The sequence below is a fragment of the Carassius carassius genome, chromosome 1, assembly GCF_963082965.1.
Source record: "Carassius carassius chromosome 1, fCarCar2.1, whole genome shotgun sequence".
NCBI lineage: Eukaryota > Metazoa > Chordata > Actinopteri > Cypriniformes > Cyprinidae > Carassius > Carassius carassius.
Genome location: NC_081755.1, coordinates 50978192 through 50992447, shown reverse-complemented (window position 1 = coordinate 50992447; position 14256 = coordinate 50978192). Strand labels below are relative to the sequence as shown.

At 34.8% G+C, this 14256-nt stretch overlaps 1 protein-coding gene across 1 annotated transcript in view; it reads right to left on the bottom strand.

Annotated features, from left to right (window-relative positions):
• Window positions 1-7505, bottom strand: part of LOC132161485 (zinc finger protein 664-like) — a 77925-nt gene extending 70420 nt beyond the window's left edge. Inside the window, exon 1 of the mRNA XM_059571615.1 lies at window positions 7225-7505. Coding sequence (XP_059427598.1) covers window positions 7225-7423 — 199 coding nt within the window. The 5' untranslated portion in view covers window positions 7424-7505. The remainder of the gene's footprint in view (window positions 1-7224) is intronic.
• Window positions 7506-14256: the final 6751 nt, after the last annotated feature.

Here is a 14256-nt window from a genome sequence, read left to right as displayed (position 1 = left end):
AGGTTTGATTATTTATCGTTTCATGTCAAGGAAAAGTTCCATGTTTACCACAGCACCCCTGATTTCCTTGTTTTTGTGTAGGTAATACGTTGTCATATATTTTTAAACTTAAATAGACTACCTATACAAGTAGTTATGTCTCTTTGTATTATTTTGTCCTGTTATTGACGTAATGCGCGTCATTGACAACATGCGCTACCAGATGTTCGAATAGTTCGAATATTCGTGTGTTTTTTAAAGGGAATATTCGAACGTCATTTTTGAGCAATTTTGACAGCCCTACTGTCAAGAAGTCAGCCATGGCTGAACTGTTTGGTGAACTCTTCAAGACTCAGGTGGGAAACAAGCCTACTTTGCAGCTGGTGAAGGAAGAGGTTAGCTTTTACAAGGCTGTGGACTGCATTTCACTGGATTCAAACCCACTTGAATGTTGGAGGAACAATGAACCCACATATCCTCATATTGCCAAGTTAGCAAAGCACTACCTTGCTGTACCTGCTACCTCAGTCCCTAGCGAGAGGGTATTTTCTACAGCTGGAGACATTGTAACTGCCAGCAGATCTGCCCTTTCCGTAGACAATGTGGACAAGTAAATTTTTTTGACAAAATACATGAAAGTTGAATGAATCTGAGCAGGCCTTCAGCTTGGAGCTGTTCATGCTGTACTTTAGACTGTGGAAAAGTTCTTAAAAATCTGAGAGGTTCTAAAAATTAATCTGTTGATGCTGCACTTTACACTTTGCAAAAGTTATATATATTTTTAAAATATGAGCAGGCCTACAAGCTGAGATTGGTAATGCTGCACTGTAATCGTAGTTATTTATATTTTTCACTATATTTTATTATGTGATCTTTGGTTTGAGACTGAGAGTATTTTATTTAGTGGAGAACTTTGCAGCAGTATTTTATTTCTTATTCTTTTTTTATTTTATATATATTTTATTTAAAAGTGTTTAAAAGTGTAAACAAATTGTAAAAAAAAAAAGGTTTTTTGTAATAAACAACCTGCAGTTTAATGTTTGCATTTCTTTCCCTTACTGTACCGAAAATGAACCGAACCGTGACTTTAAAACCGAGGTACGTACCGAACCAAGATTTTTGCGTACCGTTACACCCCTAATATATATATATATATATATATATATATATATGTGTGTATTTTTATATATATATATATAAATTCAGTAAATATATAAATTAAATATATATAGAGATTCAGATTATATATCTACGACTTTTTCTATGTACACAAAAGCCTTATCTAATACATTGTTCAAAAACTGTCTAAATCTGTGTTAATTAGCACTTCTCCTTTACTGAGATAATCCATCCACCTCACAGGTGTGGCATATCAAGATGCTGATTAGACAGCATGATTATTACACGGGTGTGCCTCAGGCTGGCCACAATAAAAGGCCACTCTAATACCACTTTTCACCACAGGAACTAGGGACTTCGGGCTGGTACTCGGTCCACCGGCGGAACCAGGATCTAAAAGTTCCAGGTAAAAAATGCCCCTCAGAAAGTCCCTGCGGGTTAGGTAGTACTTTTTCAAGTTCTGGAAAGTTCTGGATGCTTCAAAGAGCATGATTGCTGTGGTTATGTAGGCTGAGTTTGTAGTGTTGGTTCTACCATAAAAGCGGTGTGCTTTAGTTCACGTGTGGTATTGAAACCTAGACCTGGTCCAGCTTGTAACCTGGGGGCCTGCCCTCCTATGGCTTATCCATGTCAAATTATGTATTTACGTGTTATTTATTGACAACCAAAAGCGACTAAATTTTAATTAAAGATAAAATAAAGATTGTAACTTTCTACTTTGCTAAACCAAGCCTGTGCGTGTGTTCCTTTTGTAACATAGAGTCCCCTTGCCTTACCAGTCTTGTCCAAGCGGTGGCGTAGTTAGCATTGCAATAGCTCTACGGGGGGGCTACATATACACCCATTAAAATGTATCGAAATATTATATCGCTTGCTTCTTTTTTTTTCATTTTACCATATAGATAAGTTGAATACAGACCAAAGAGTCCCTGTTTGATTAACCCAAAACAAATTATATTTTATGTTTAACCACTAAAGAGACATCAGAGTCAGCTGCAAATATCAGAAGAACTAGCCGAGGTGAGAATGCTCTCAGCGAATAAATGTGCACTGAGCTCCCGCTGATCGTGTGGAGCTGACAGTCTCCGAAATCAGCGAAACCCATTTTTAAATGGGTGCTGTCTTTATAAATAAACCGCAGATGTCAGGGCCCCAAAACACTCCAAAACACCAGGTAAGTAAAACTCTGTAACCCTACTGTAGGTATGTGACAAATTGACCTATATACGCACGAGCGCTTCGTTCCCGCTGCTGTGTTCCCAGCAGGTAAGCAGCGCCAGACGCGTCGGTGACTTAGGAAATCTGTCTTATCTTTGCTTTGTGAATACCTCTAAAGCCCATATACTAGTGACGTAAATTACTTCATCATGTTGATTCTCACGTTCGAATTTCCAAGATGGCTGCCATAAGAAGTAAGTTATAAGCGAAGCAACATTTCTCTTGTGTTTGGCATCAAAATCCGCTATGAAGGTGATTATTTTTTTGTTTCAAACCCAATACTTTTGATAGAATATACATTTAACTTGAATTAGGTGAAGTTTGGGATTGATTGTAACATCCGCATGTGTTTTTTTTTACGATCCGCAAGTGACGTTATTGTCAAAAGCAGAATTGGCCATTCAATCATACTGGCGTCCAAAACTTCTGCCAGTTTTCATCAATCCCTGCAGTATTTTTCAAAGTAATCATACAGAACAAAGGTTTAGAATCTCTAGATTACATTATTGGCATAATTTTGTCAAACATATAAATAAATACCATGGATGGTTATAGATTCGTTTAGGAAAAACTGTGCTTCTGGCTGCCTGCTAGGTCACGTGACCCATTTCTGGCAAGCTGATTGGCCGAATCTGACAAACATTTCAGCCCATGTGTGCTGTATTATTCTGCACAGAGTTGGTAAAATTGAATTATTTTCACAATTACTGAAATGTCTTTTTTTTTGTTTCAAAAGTAAATAAAAGCAGCAAAAACAACCAAATGTCTGTAGTACTTGTAGGCTTACAGGTATATATTATATACAAGTGTATATTACTATTTGAAATATAATATAAATATCATATTATACTTAAAAATAAATAAATATAATAATATACTTTTGATATAATATGATTTCATATTTTTAAAAGGCTGATTATTTTTAAAAATGTTCTCAATTGTATTCATCTGTTCTCAGATTGTAATATCCGAGAATGTACAGTCGTGGCCAAAAGTTTTTAGAATTAAAAAAAATATTGGAAATTGGAAAAGTTGCTGCTTAAGTTTTTATAATAGCAATTTGCATATACTCCAGAATGTTATGAAGAGTGATCAGATGAATTGTATAGTCCTTCTTTAGCATGAAAATTAACTTAATCCCAAAAAAACCTTTCCACTGCATTTCTTTGCTGTCATTAAAGGACCTGCTGAGATCATTTCAGTAATCGTCTTGTTAACTCAGGTGAGAATGTTGACGAGCACAAGGCTGGAGATCATTATGTCAGGCTGATTGGGTTAGAATGGCAGACTTGACATGTTAAAAGGAGGGTGATGCTTGAAATCATTGTTCTTCCATTGTTAACCATGGTGACCTGCAAAGAAATGCGTGCAGCCATCATTGCGTTGCATAAAAATGGCTTCACAGGCAAGGATATTGTGGCTAGTAAGATTGCACCTACATCAACAATTTATAGGATCATCAAGAACTTCAAGGAAAGAGGTTCAATTCTTGTAAAGAAGGCTTCAGGGTGTCCAAGAAAGTCCAGCAAGCACCAGGATCGTCTCCTAAAGAGGATTCAGCTGCGGGACCGGAGTGCCACCAGTGCAGAGCTTGCTCAGGAATGGCAGCATGCAGGTGTGAGCGCATCTGCACGCACAGTGAGGCCAAGACTTTTGGAAGATGGCCTGGTGTCAAGAAGGGCAGCAAAGAAGCCACTTCTCTCCCAAAAAAACATCAGGGACAGATTGATCTTCTGCAGAAAGTATAGTGAATGGACTGCTGAGGACTGGGGCAAAGTCATATTCTCCGATGAAGCCCCTTTCCGATTGTTTGGGGCATCTGGAAAAACGCTTGTCCGGAGAAGAAAAGGTGAGCGCTACCATCAGTCCTGTGTCATGCCAACAGTAAAGCATCCTGACACCATTCATGTGTGGGGTTGCTTCTCATCCAAGGGAGTGGGCTCACTCACAATTCTGCCCAAAAACACAGCCATGAATAAAAAATGATACCAAAACACCCTCCAACAGCAACTTCTTCCAACAATCCAACAACAGTTTGGTGAAGAACAATGCATTTTCCAGCACGATGGAGCACCGTGCCATAAGGCAAAAGTGATAACTAAGTGGCTCGGGGACCAGAATGTTGAAATTTTGGGTCCATGGCCTGGAAACTCCCCAGATCTTAATCCCATTGAGATCTTGTGGTCAATCCTCAAGAGGCAGATGGACAACAACAAAAAAACCCACTAATTCTGACAAACTCCAAGAAGTGATTATGAAAGAATGGGTTGCTATCAGTCAGGATTTGGCCCAGAAGTTGATTGAGAGCATGCCCAGTCGAATTGCAGAGGTCCTGAAAAAGAAGGGCCAACACTGCAAATACTGACTCTTTGCATAAATGTCATGTAATTGTCGATAAAAGCCTTTGAAACTTATGAAGTGCTTGTAATTATATTTCAGTACATCACAGAAACAACTGAAACAAAGATCTAAAAGCAGTTTAGCAGCAAACTTTTTGAAAACTAATATTTATGTAATTCTCAAAACTTTTGGCCACGACTGTACTTTTGATATAATATGATATCATATTTTTAAAAGGCTGATTTTAAAAAATGTTTTCAATTGTATTCATCTGATCTCAGATTGTAATGTCCGAGAATGTACTTGTAGGCCTCATTTTTGTGTGTTGTGAAAATGAATTTCTTTTGCCTACTGATGTTTATTCTTAAACAAAATTCAACATACATACATTTATTAATTTCTAAATGATAAATAACAATCAATTAATATTACTTTTGAGAAATAAATAATTGTCTATTTTGTAGATATTTTAACTAATGGGTGGACCTTCTTGATGAAACGATGCCAGTGGTGGGAAAATAACTTGACTTCCATATCATCCAAGGTGAGTCGTTTTTCATGTTAACTGAAATAAATAGAACTATGGAGTAGTAGTCTTAATATTAGAGCCCGACCGATATGGATTTTTTGGGGCCGATGTCGATATTAACTCGAAAAGAGCCGATTTATAAGCCGATATTTTGATTTTAAAAATAATCTGGATATTAGACCCATTTCCTATAAACCGCACTTACACAACATTCAATAGCAAAATATCTGCCTGTTCTATGTATGTGGGCTGTATAAACCATTTTCCAGAAGGGATTATGTTAAAAAAAGCCTTAGATTACAGTCTCAATGAATAAACAATTGCACAAAAGTATATATTTTTTTAATTATCAAAAAACAGTCTGGTTTTAAACATTTAACACTTTTACTTTCTTCCAGTTGAAGCTGGTTTTAACAGTCTGTGTGTGTACTGTAAATAAATTATAATACTAAAGTTAAAGTATTTGCCCACACTTTGCTGCTACAGCATTCACCTTTTTCAGCCATCTGTAGGCAGAAAGAGAGACAGAAAGAATAAGCATGTGTATTAATGATATCACCATGTATCCTTATTAATGTCTTCATTAGAATTATAATAATAATAAACAGGGATCTCCTACATAGGCAAAAATGAGAAATATATATATTTTTTTTTTTTCAAGCAATAGGTATTACCTATTACCTACTTATATTTAACAATATTATTACAACATTTTCCTGTTATGTCTGTAAAGTTGCTTTGAAACAATATGTAAAAAAGCGCTTGTTCAGCTCACATGTCCCCTCTGGTTTAATCATTTCTGACGCACCTACTGTAGTTACTGTAACTACACTATTTGCTCTCACAGACACGTTCACAACGGACCCGTATATCTCCTCTTCTCTTAGTGCAGTCTGAATCAAAACATCGTCATGCGCTGGCGAACGTAAAGTTAGCCTACTGTTACCGGAAGATTACGGAATCAATTCGAAGTTGAATGGTTAACGTTAGTGTCATGAACACACCGCTGTCAATTTTAAGAAGAACCACCTTCAAACAAGTTAATAGCAAGCATTTAAGGGGCCTACTAAAAAAGGAAGCTATATTAGCGTTAGAGTAACGTAACAGTTGTTGTTTTTTCGAGGCACGCTGTACATAACTTCTAGTCATTGACTACACGCGGCCCCCTGCCACAGTTACGTGGTCAATATCTGCAGATATATTTAGAATAAGTTAAACGCTAACGTTATAGTTTGACCTCTTAATAATGTTCGCGCTCTTCCACTGATAAACAAGGTATTAGCTTTGTTGCTAATCTAATATAGCAATGCATTAGCGGCTGTAAGTGATGTTACAGAATATTTAGAAGTGATAATGATAGGACCGTTAGCTAGAACTACCACACTGTTTTTATATACAGTGTATGAACTAAATCTACAATCATTTCACATGACGAACGACAGACTCACCGTCAAAAGAGTGCACCTCCTGTGGCTGATCGCTTTCTTCTGTAGTGGATTTCTGGTGCTGTTGTCAACTGGGGAGTTGCAGAGCTCCCTCTGGTGGGCAAACTATGCAACACTCATAACAGGCGGGCTCTACTTAATATGTATATATTTATTTAAATTATAATGAAAAAGTGGAGTAGGATTGATGCTCTCGGTTTCATTAATAAGTGGTTAATTAGAAATAATATTTTTTTTATATATAACTTTTAAAAAGAGGTTAGCTTAATCTTGTTGGGCATGTTATTACCTACACTGTGGGGTATGAATTATGCAAATAGACCAAGAAATGAGTAAGTTACGATATTTTGAGTTTTATTGTTTTAATTAGGTACAAAAATGACCCCTAATTTCCAAATTTAAAAATTCCATAACTTTCTTAATTATCCGATTTTAATCATTTAAAAAACATTTTAAATGTATTTTTATCTTTCATATGGTTATGATTATATATACATTTTCTAGTATTGATTTTTTTTTTTTTTGTCACATACCTACCTAATGTAACATAACCACAAACAAACATTAAGGATGAATGAAAAAATAAATTCCAACCTCCTTGTTCCTCGTGTTTTATTCTCCAGGTTTCTGGTTCCTCGTGTTTTATTCTCCAGGTTTCTGGTTCCTCGTGTTTTATTCTCCAGGTTTCTGGTTCCTCGTGTTTTATTCTCCAGGTTTCTGGTTCCTCGTGTTTTATTCTCCCGGTTTCTGGTTCACTCGTGTTCTCTTCACTCTCTTCTTTAATAAACTCCATCTTCACAGCAGCAGATCTCAGTTCAGATGATACTTCTCCAGATATTCCTGCTTGATTCAAAACTTAGTCACGATCGTGAGGATGAGAACAGTTATTTACTGACCTGATTCCAAAACTGTATTTTTCTCTTAAAAGAAACACGTCTAACTGTTTGTATTAAGGCAGCATACTGGCATAACAACAACAGAGAGCGCGGTATAAACGGATAACTTCTTCTTCTGAGGTTTAATGGTGTTTTTCAAACAAACGAATGTGTTTAGCGCCACCCGCTGGACTGGAGAGTGAAGCGACGCGGCAAAAACAGGACTTCGCCAGTTCGTCGTCATTTGGGGCGAACACCAACGGAAGTGAGGATCCCTGTGCCCTACTCCCTTCGAAGAGCCCTTTAAGTGAGTTATTTGAAGGGTGTAGTGCATTACTGTCTGCACGTCCGAGTAGCATAAATAAATGAATATTTACTTGTCTAATTGTCTTATTTTAAAATTTCCTTCCGTCAGTTTGGTGTTTAATACAAATAAATGTATATAAATAAACACAGTATATTTCCCGCTGCTAATCCTTTGATTTAAGTTGTTTTGTGTTTGATGAGAATTAAAACCAAAAGCTGAAGATGTTTTCTGAAGATGAAGATGTGGTGTATTTATCAGTGTCTTTGCTAATATATATCACTATAAACTGAGGTGACAGACAGTGATTAACCTCATTCTTTTGTTTCTATATAGATAGACATTTGCATAGATGGGCGAAAATAATCACCTAATTTTGTAAATGAAGTCAATTATATTCGCATTAAGCACAGAGTTTTCACTTGTCTATAACTTAAATTAATAGCTTACATTTACAAACTGAGCCTGCAAATAAACTAAAATGAGTTTTGCCTGTATGTGATGACAAGAGGTAAATCCAGCCCTGCTTTTAAAAAGACAGAAGTGATTTCAGTACTTTTTAAAGGAGTCTATGTTTTTTTAACAAAGTCTTGATTTTGTTTTGGGGGTGAACTAGAACATGATCCCAGTCAGCAAATTTCCTTTGGCAAAGATGTGGGCCAGATAAACAGCTGAGCTGTGGCCCAGATTAGTTTGTGTTTGCCAGCCCAGATATGGCCCACATCTCCTTTGCCAGAACTGAACCAAAGGAGTGCCATAACTCCACCAAGCATGAGCCAAATAATACAATTTAATATGGCCCAAATGTGAGCCTTATATGCAGTTTTAGGATGGTTGATTTTCGTTAAAATCTAACGGCCCCTACGTGGCCCACATGCAGCTGACAGTATGTAAAAGTCTTATTAACTCAAAGGTAAATGAAACGCTCAACAACAAATGTACTCAAAACAATTTACTTTCAACAAGTGTTCAAATAATTACAGCTTTAAGAATAAATATAACATTTAACAATACATTTAATAATAAATATTACAGCTACTCAGTAGTACTTAATAATTTAACTGGAATTCAGTTGAAAACATTAAGAATAAATATTAATAATATAAATAACATTCAAAGAGTCTTAGACTATTTATTTTTTTACACCAAAATTCATGTTTTAAAGCATGTATAATGTTATGTTCAACTCTGAGAGTAATAAAAATCACAGAAAAAAACAAATCAGAGTAACTTGTACAGAGAACTTTAAAGAGTTAAAGAAACTTGAAAGGTAAGTTGAGATGTGTGTTGATGTGCAGGGACGTCTCTAATGAGGGTCGGCAATGTTTTGTTTGGCCTCGCCTTTCTTCATTCGCCCCCCCCCCTCTCGTTCTCAAGCAAGGTGCAACCATTTAATGATGTTGAATTCAATGTCTTTATTTGAGGCTTTTTCAGTAAGGGGATTCTGCCTCACTGCACCTGCAATGAAGATAAATTTAAATAATGTTAGCAGCAATACAACCTGGAAGCTAGCGCTGGAAGATAATTGAAAAAAAAAATCTATAAATATAAATTATTTCCTTTAATATTTTAATTCGAATTATCAACCACTGTATGAAAAAAAAAAACATTTCCAGTATATTTTCAAAAGGAATTGCAAATTGTATTTTTCAGTTTGTGGGCCATAATAATACCGTCATTTCTTATGACAAATAATTTAGATTTTGTTTTTAGAATATATTTTTAGAATACTTTTTCACCAACTGGTTAGAATTTACAACACTGCATGTATTCTGCTTTAAAAAAGACATGAACACTTTAATGTAAAAACACACCAACACAGATAGCATAAATATCACGTTTAAGTCCAAAGACGATGAAGAAGATTCAAATAGAAGTGTTTTTACTAACACAAAATAAACGCAAGCACAAACGCACAAACAGCCAAGTACTGAATGCAAGGACAAACGTAAATATACAGTGATAATGAACTAAATACAGAGGTGTAGGCATGTGCTGGTATGAGACTTTGACAGTATGATAATCTCAAGCAAATATATTGATTACAGCTTTATTGATTGATTTATGAATTGAAAACATATAAAAAATAACTTTATGCAAAAACAAAACAACTTATAAATAAATAAAAATGCAGTCACTTAAGTGAGCCAGGGATGTGATCAGCTAATGACAAAAAAAGAGGGAAAACAAGAATAGCTAACCCCATCCCCTGTAATTATTATTATTTTAATTAAATTGATAAAGAGATATCTTACTTTTCAGTCCCTCCAGGATTCCACGATTTTTTGGGGTGATTTTTGTGATCAAAATGACTAATTTGTGGTGGTAATTTCCAGAAATTTGTGAAAAAAATTGCCATTTTTATATTTTATAGTTAGGACATCACATTTACCATTATAGTATTATGTCTGATGCACAATAGTCATACATGATACAAATCACAAACAAAATGCATAAATCTTATTTATTAACAACACTGACAACAGCAGGTAAATTAGGTTACTGTCACTTTAAGACCTACTACAGTAATCACAAACGTCCCAATCAGATATTACTGATTGTTTTACGTAAATACTCGCCAAGATGAATATTTTGAAGTAATTGCAGCAATGTGTATTTGTTCAAGTGCTTTAAAGAGAATTCAAAACTCTAACGCTGACAGGCGGTGACACGCAGTCAGTCACACACACACACACACACACACACACACACACACACACACACACACACACACACACACACACACACACACACAGAGGTGGGTAGAGTACCCAAAAACTGTATTCAAGTAAAAGTAAAAGTACTTCTAGAAATATTTACTCAAGTAAAAGTAAAAGTACTAGTCTGAATAGTTACTTGAGTAAGAGTAAAAAAGTACCGGATAAAAAAATCTACTCAAGTAGTTAGTTACTTTGTGTCATTTATACTGAGCCTGTTTTTATTTAGATATATAGATAAAATGTATGTAATGTAGGCTATGTGTGTGTGTATAAATATATATATATCATCAGTGTTGGGGTAGTTACTCAAAAAATGTAAATAGTTACTAGTTACTTCTGTAAATTGTAATGAGATTACTAGTTACTGCATTTGAAAAGTAACTTCACTACTTATTACTTTACTTTTTATTTTTCTCAACTCCGTTTTAATGGTTACATTTAATTGTAATCATCAAAAAGTATGTCTAATTAATTTAATTCATAACACATACATTTTCACAGCAATTTATTAAAAGTTTAACAAAAATGTAATGTTCAGGGCCCTATGAAATGTTTTATTTCTTCACCATATGTTTTTTTTTTTAGCATGTGTAATTATTTAAATGCATTAAAAACAACTTCATTTATTATTGTTTTCTTAAAATAGCCTTATGAAATGTTTTTTTTCCCCCTCAGAAATTCTGTTGTGTATTTACATTTTTCTGGTTATCAAATGAAGGCATAAAACAAAACTTAGATTTTATTTGAAAGATAAATTTAATTTCTTTTTTCTTCTTCTGAGAAATATATTTTCAATCTGAGTATGAACAATAAACACAAACTATGCAGCAAATAGTAAAAACAATTGCACAAATTGTCTTCAACAATACAGTGCAATAACAGTGCAAATGATTCACAAACTACACACAAAATGAGTGAGAAATATTCAGAGTGCAAACAGAAAAAAATTGTGCAACTATCTTTATGCACTGTATAATTATATAATGATTTACTTAATATACATAATATCAGTGTTGGGAAGGTTACTTTGGAAATGTAATAGGTTACAGATTACAAGTTACCCTGTTTAAAATGTAATAGTAGTGTAACTTTTTCAATTACTTTATTAAAGTAATGTAACTAATTACTTTTGAGTACTTTTTGATTACTTTTCTAAATTTGTGAAAATTAAAGAATAATAAATAAAAGCATATACATCAACTTAAATACATTTATCTAATGAGCATGTGACGTATTCTGTGTAATAAACTCCTGAAACATTGGTGTTTTTTTGAAACTGCTGTCTCTGTATATGATGATAGTTTTCTCAAAATAAGTAAAATGCACATGAAGTGACACAGAGCAGTTCAAGAAATTATGTTTATGTGCTCGTGTACTCCTATATTGAGGCAGCAGAGGTTGAAAACACTGCGAGCTTCAGTAGGCCTATGTGTAGTAAATGAAACCATGTCTTTGCCATTAGTTTACAGGAGGGACAGACTGGGAAAGAAATTCAGACTGGAAAATTCAAACTCATACAAACAAATTCATGGACAAAACTATTTTTTGTATGGACCTGACATAAAAAAAGGTTTAAATATTTAATTTGGGGACATGCAAAATAATTAAAAATTCTCTCCTGAACTGCACCTTCACTTCCATTTTTCTCTTCAGTCTCTTTATTTTGCCGTTATCCATCTCTCTCATGACTTTAATACTCAAGATTGAACAAAACTATACTTTACAATACAATACTCTACAATACTACAATATCTTTATAGAAAAATCATAATACTGTACACGAGTCATGTTTTTCCCTTACAAAAGTTAAACATGCTTTAATTAGCCTATATAAAAGTAAAATAACCTTGTTTTGTTTTTTGTTTTGCAAATGGATTTGTATTTATTTTTAAATAAATACATTTGTAAAATAATTTTACATTTTTGGTGGTCACAGTTAAACAATAGTAACCATTTTCTCTGGATTTATAGTTAAATATTAAAATGTTAATTTTCGTAAGGGTTGTGTTGTTGTCTGTCGTAGCTCCCCCTAAACCTATAAAAAATCGGATTTTTTTTTCAGATAAATTCCTACTGTAACATTTCAACAGATAATAATGATGTCCTTATATAGTATTTCGAGTGATGACTGATGAGCAACGTGCTGCTGCTTGATTAAATAAATAAAAAAACAAAGACAAAAAAGCATCTTTACAGATGAAACTGACCTGAAACCCTGAACAGTAGTTCTGCTTCTCTGCTCCAGCAGTCCTCTCTCTCTCTCTCTCTCTCTCTCTCTCTCTCTCTCTCTCTCTCTCTCGCATTGATTACTCTGAGTCTGATCCAAACCGTTTGGCGGAGAGCGCGCGAGTCATGACAATTCATGATTTATTAGAGATTTAATTATCAAATGGCGGATTCGCAAATGATCGCTTTAGTACATTCGGCAGGCAATTATACAATAATGATATTAAATAGTGGGGCAAAATCGGCTGCCAGGCCACCGGGAATTGTCCTGGTTCTCCCGGTGTCCAGTCCGCACCTGATTTCCACAGACACGCAGAATGTGCAAGTCATATATTGCATTTGTGGGGCTTTATATTCACAGACACTAGTCGATGCCATGTTTTGATTCAAGTGTACTGAGCTACTTTTGATTTAGTCATCCAAAATGTGGCATATTCCGTCTACGAACCAGACTGTATTTCCGCATCCCGGAAATTATCAGGGCGTATGTCTCAGAATAGTCAGTGCAATTTGGGAAAGAAATCAGTTAAATCTGTATGTGGATGTGTGTAAATATTCAAATGTAATCCCCTTTGTAATCGTAAAAAATTTCATAAGTAACTGTAATTTAATTACTAATTACAGTTACTATAATTTTGTAATTAAATTACGTAACGCCGTTACATGTAACTAGTTACTCCCCAACACTGCATAATATACATATTATAAATGATCGATTCGTTGGCTGTAATCTGTGTCAGAATCGATTTTACTGGGACATCGCCCAACGACCCAAGACATAAATCCCAGTGCTTTATCAGATGTGTTTTATCCTTGTTTTTGTTTTATGTCAGAGTACTCTGTCGAGTGTTTTTGTGCTTTTTCGGAGAGTTTTCTCATGCAAATGTGTTATTGTGTGTTTGTATTCATGCACTCACGACAGACTTTACTTTCACTTTGTTTTTCGTTCATTTTCCAAAGCAATGGGTTATGTTAAGTAGTAGTTCAAAAGACTACTTATTGGTTTAATATGGGAGAGTTTGAACCAATCTGCACACGGGGGTGGGACTAAGCGTCACCAATCATTTCTGTTTGGCTCAGAGGAACGAAAGCATTGGTTTCTTCTGACGAATCAATGTTGTCAAAATGCGATGACGTAATCACGTGCACTACGGCGCCTCTGAATATCCATAATGAGTCTTTGAGGGTTAAGCCTAAAATTAATCGTTATCGGGAAACCCCAGCCAGAACTTTACACACAGGCAAACACGGCATGTGTAACGCAGGAAAGCGCGTTTCTATAGTCTAGTAAAGTAGTGTAGTTACCAATATTATTAGTGTAATGAGTTACTTTACTTTGTTACCCAAAAAAGTAGTTACTGTAATCCGTTACTTTGTAATTCGTTACCCCCCAACACTGGTTTTACCAAAAGTGAAATAAAAACTGTACTGTACTTAAATGTAAATCAACAAGCAACTTAGATTCAATTAAAATGTATTAACATTAATTTATATTTAGGGC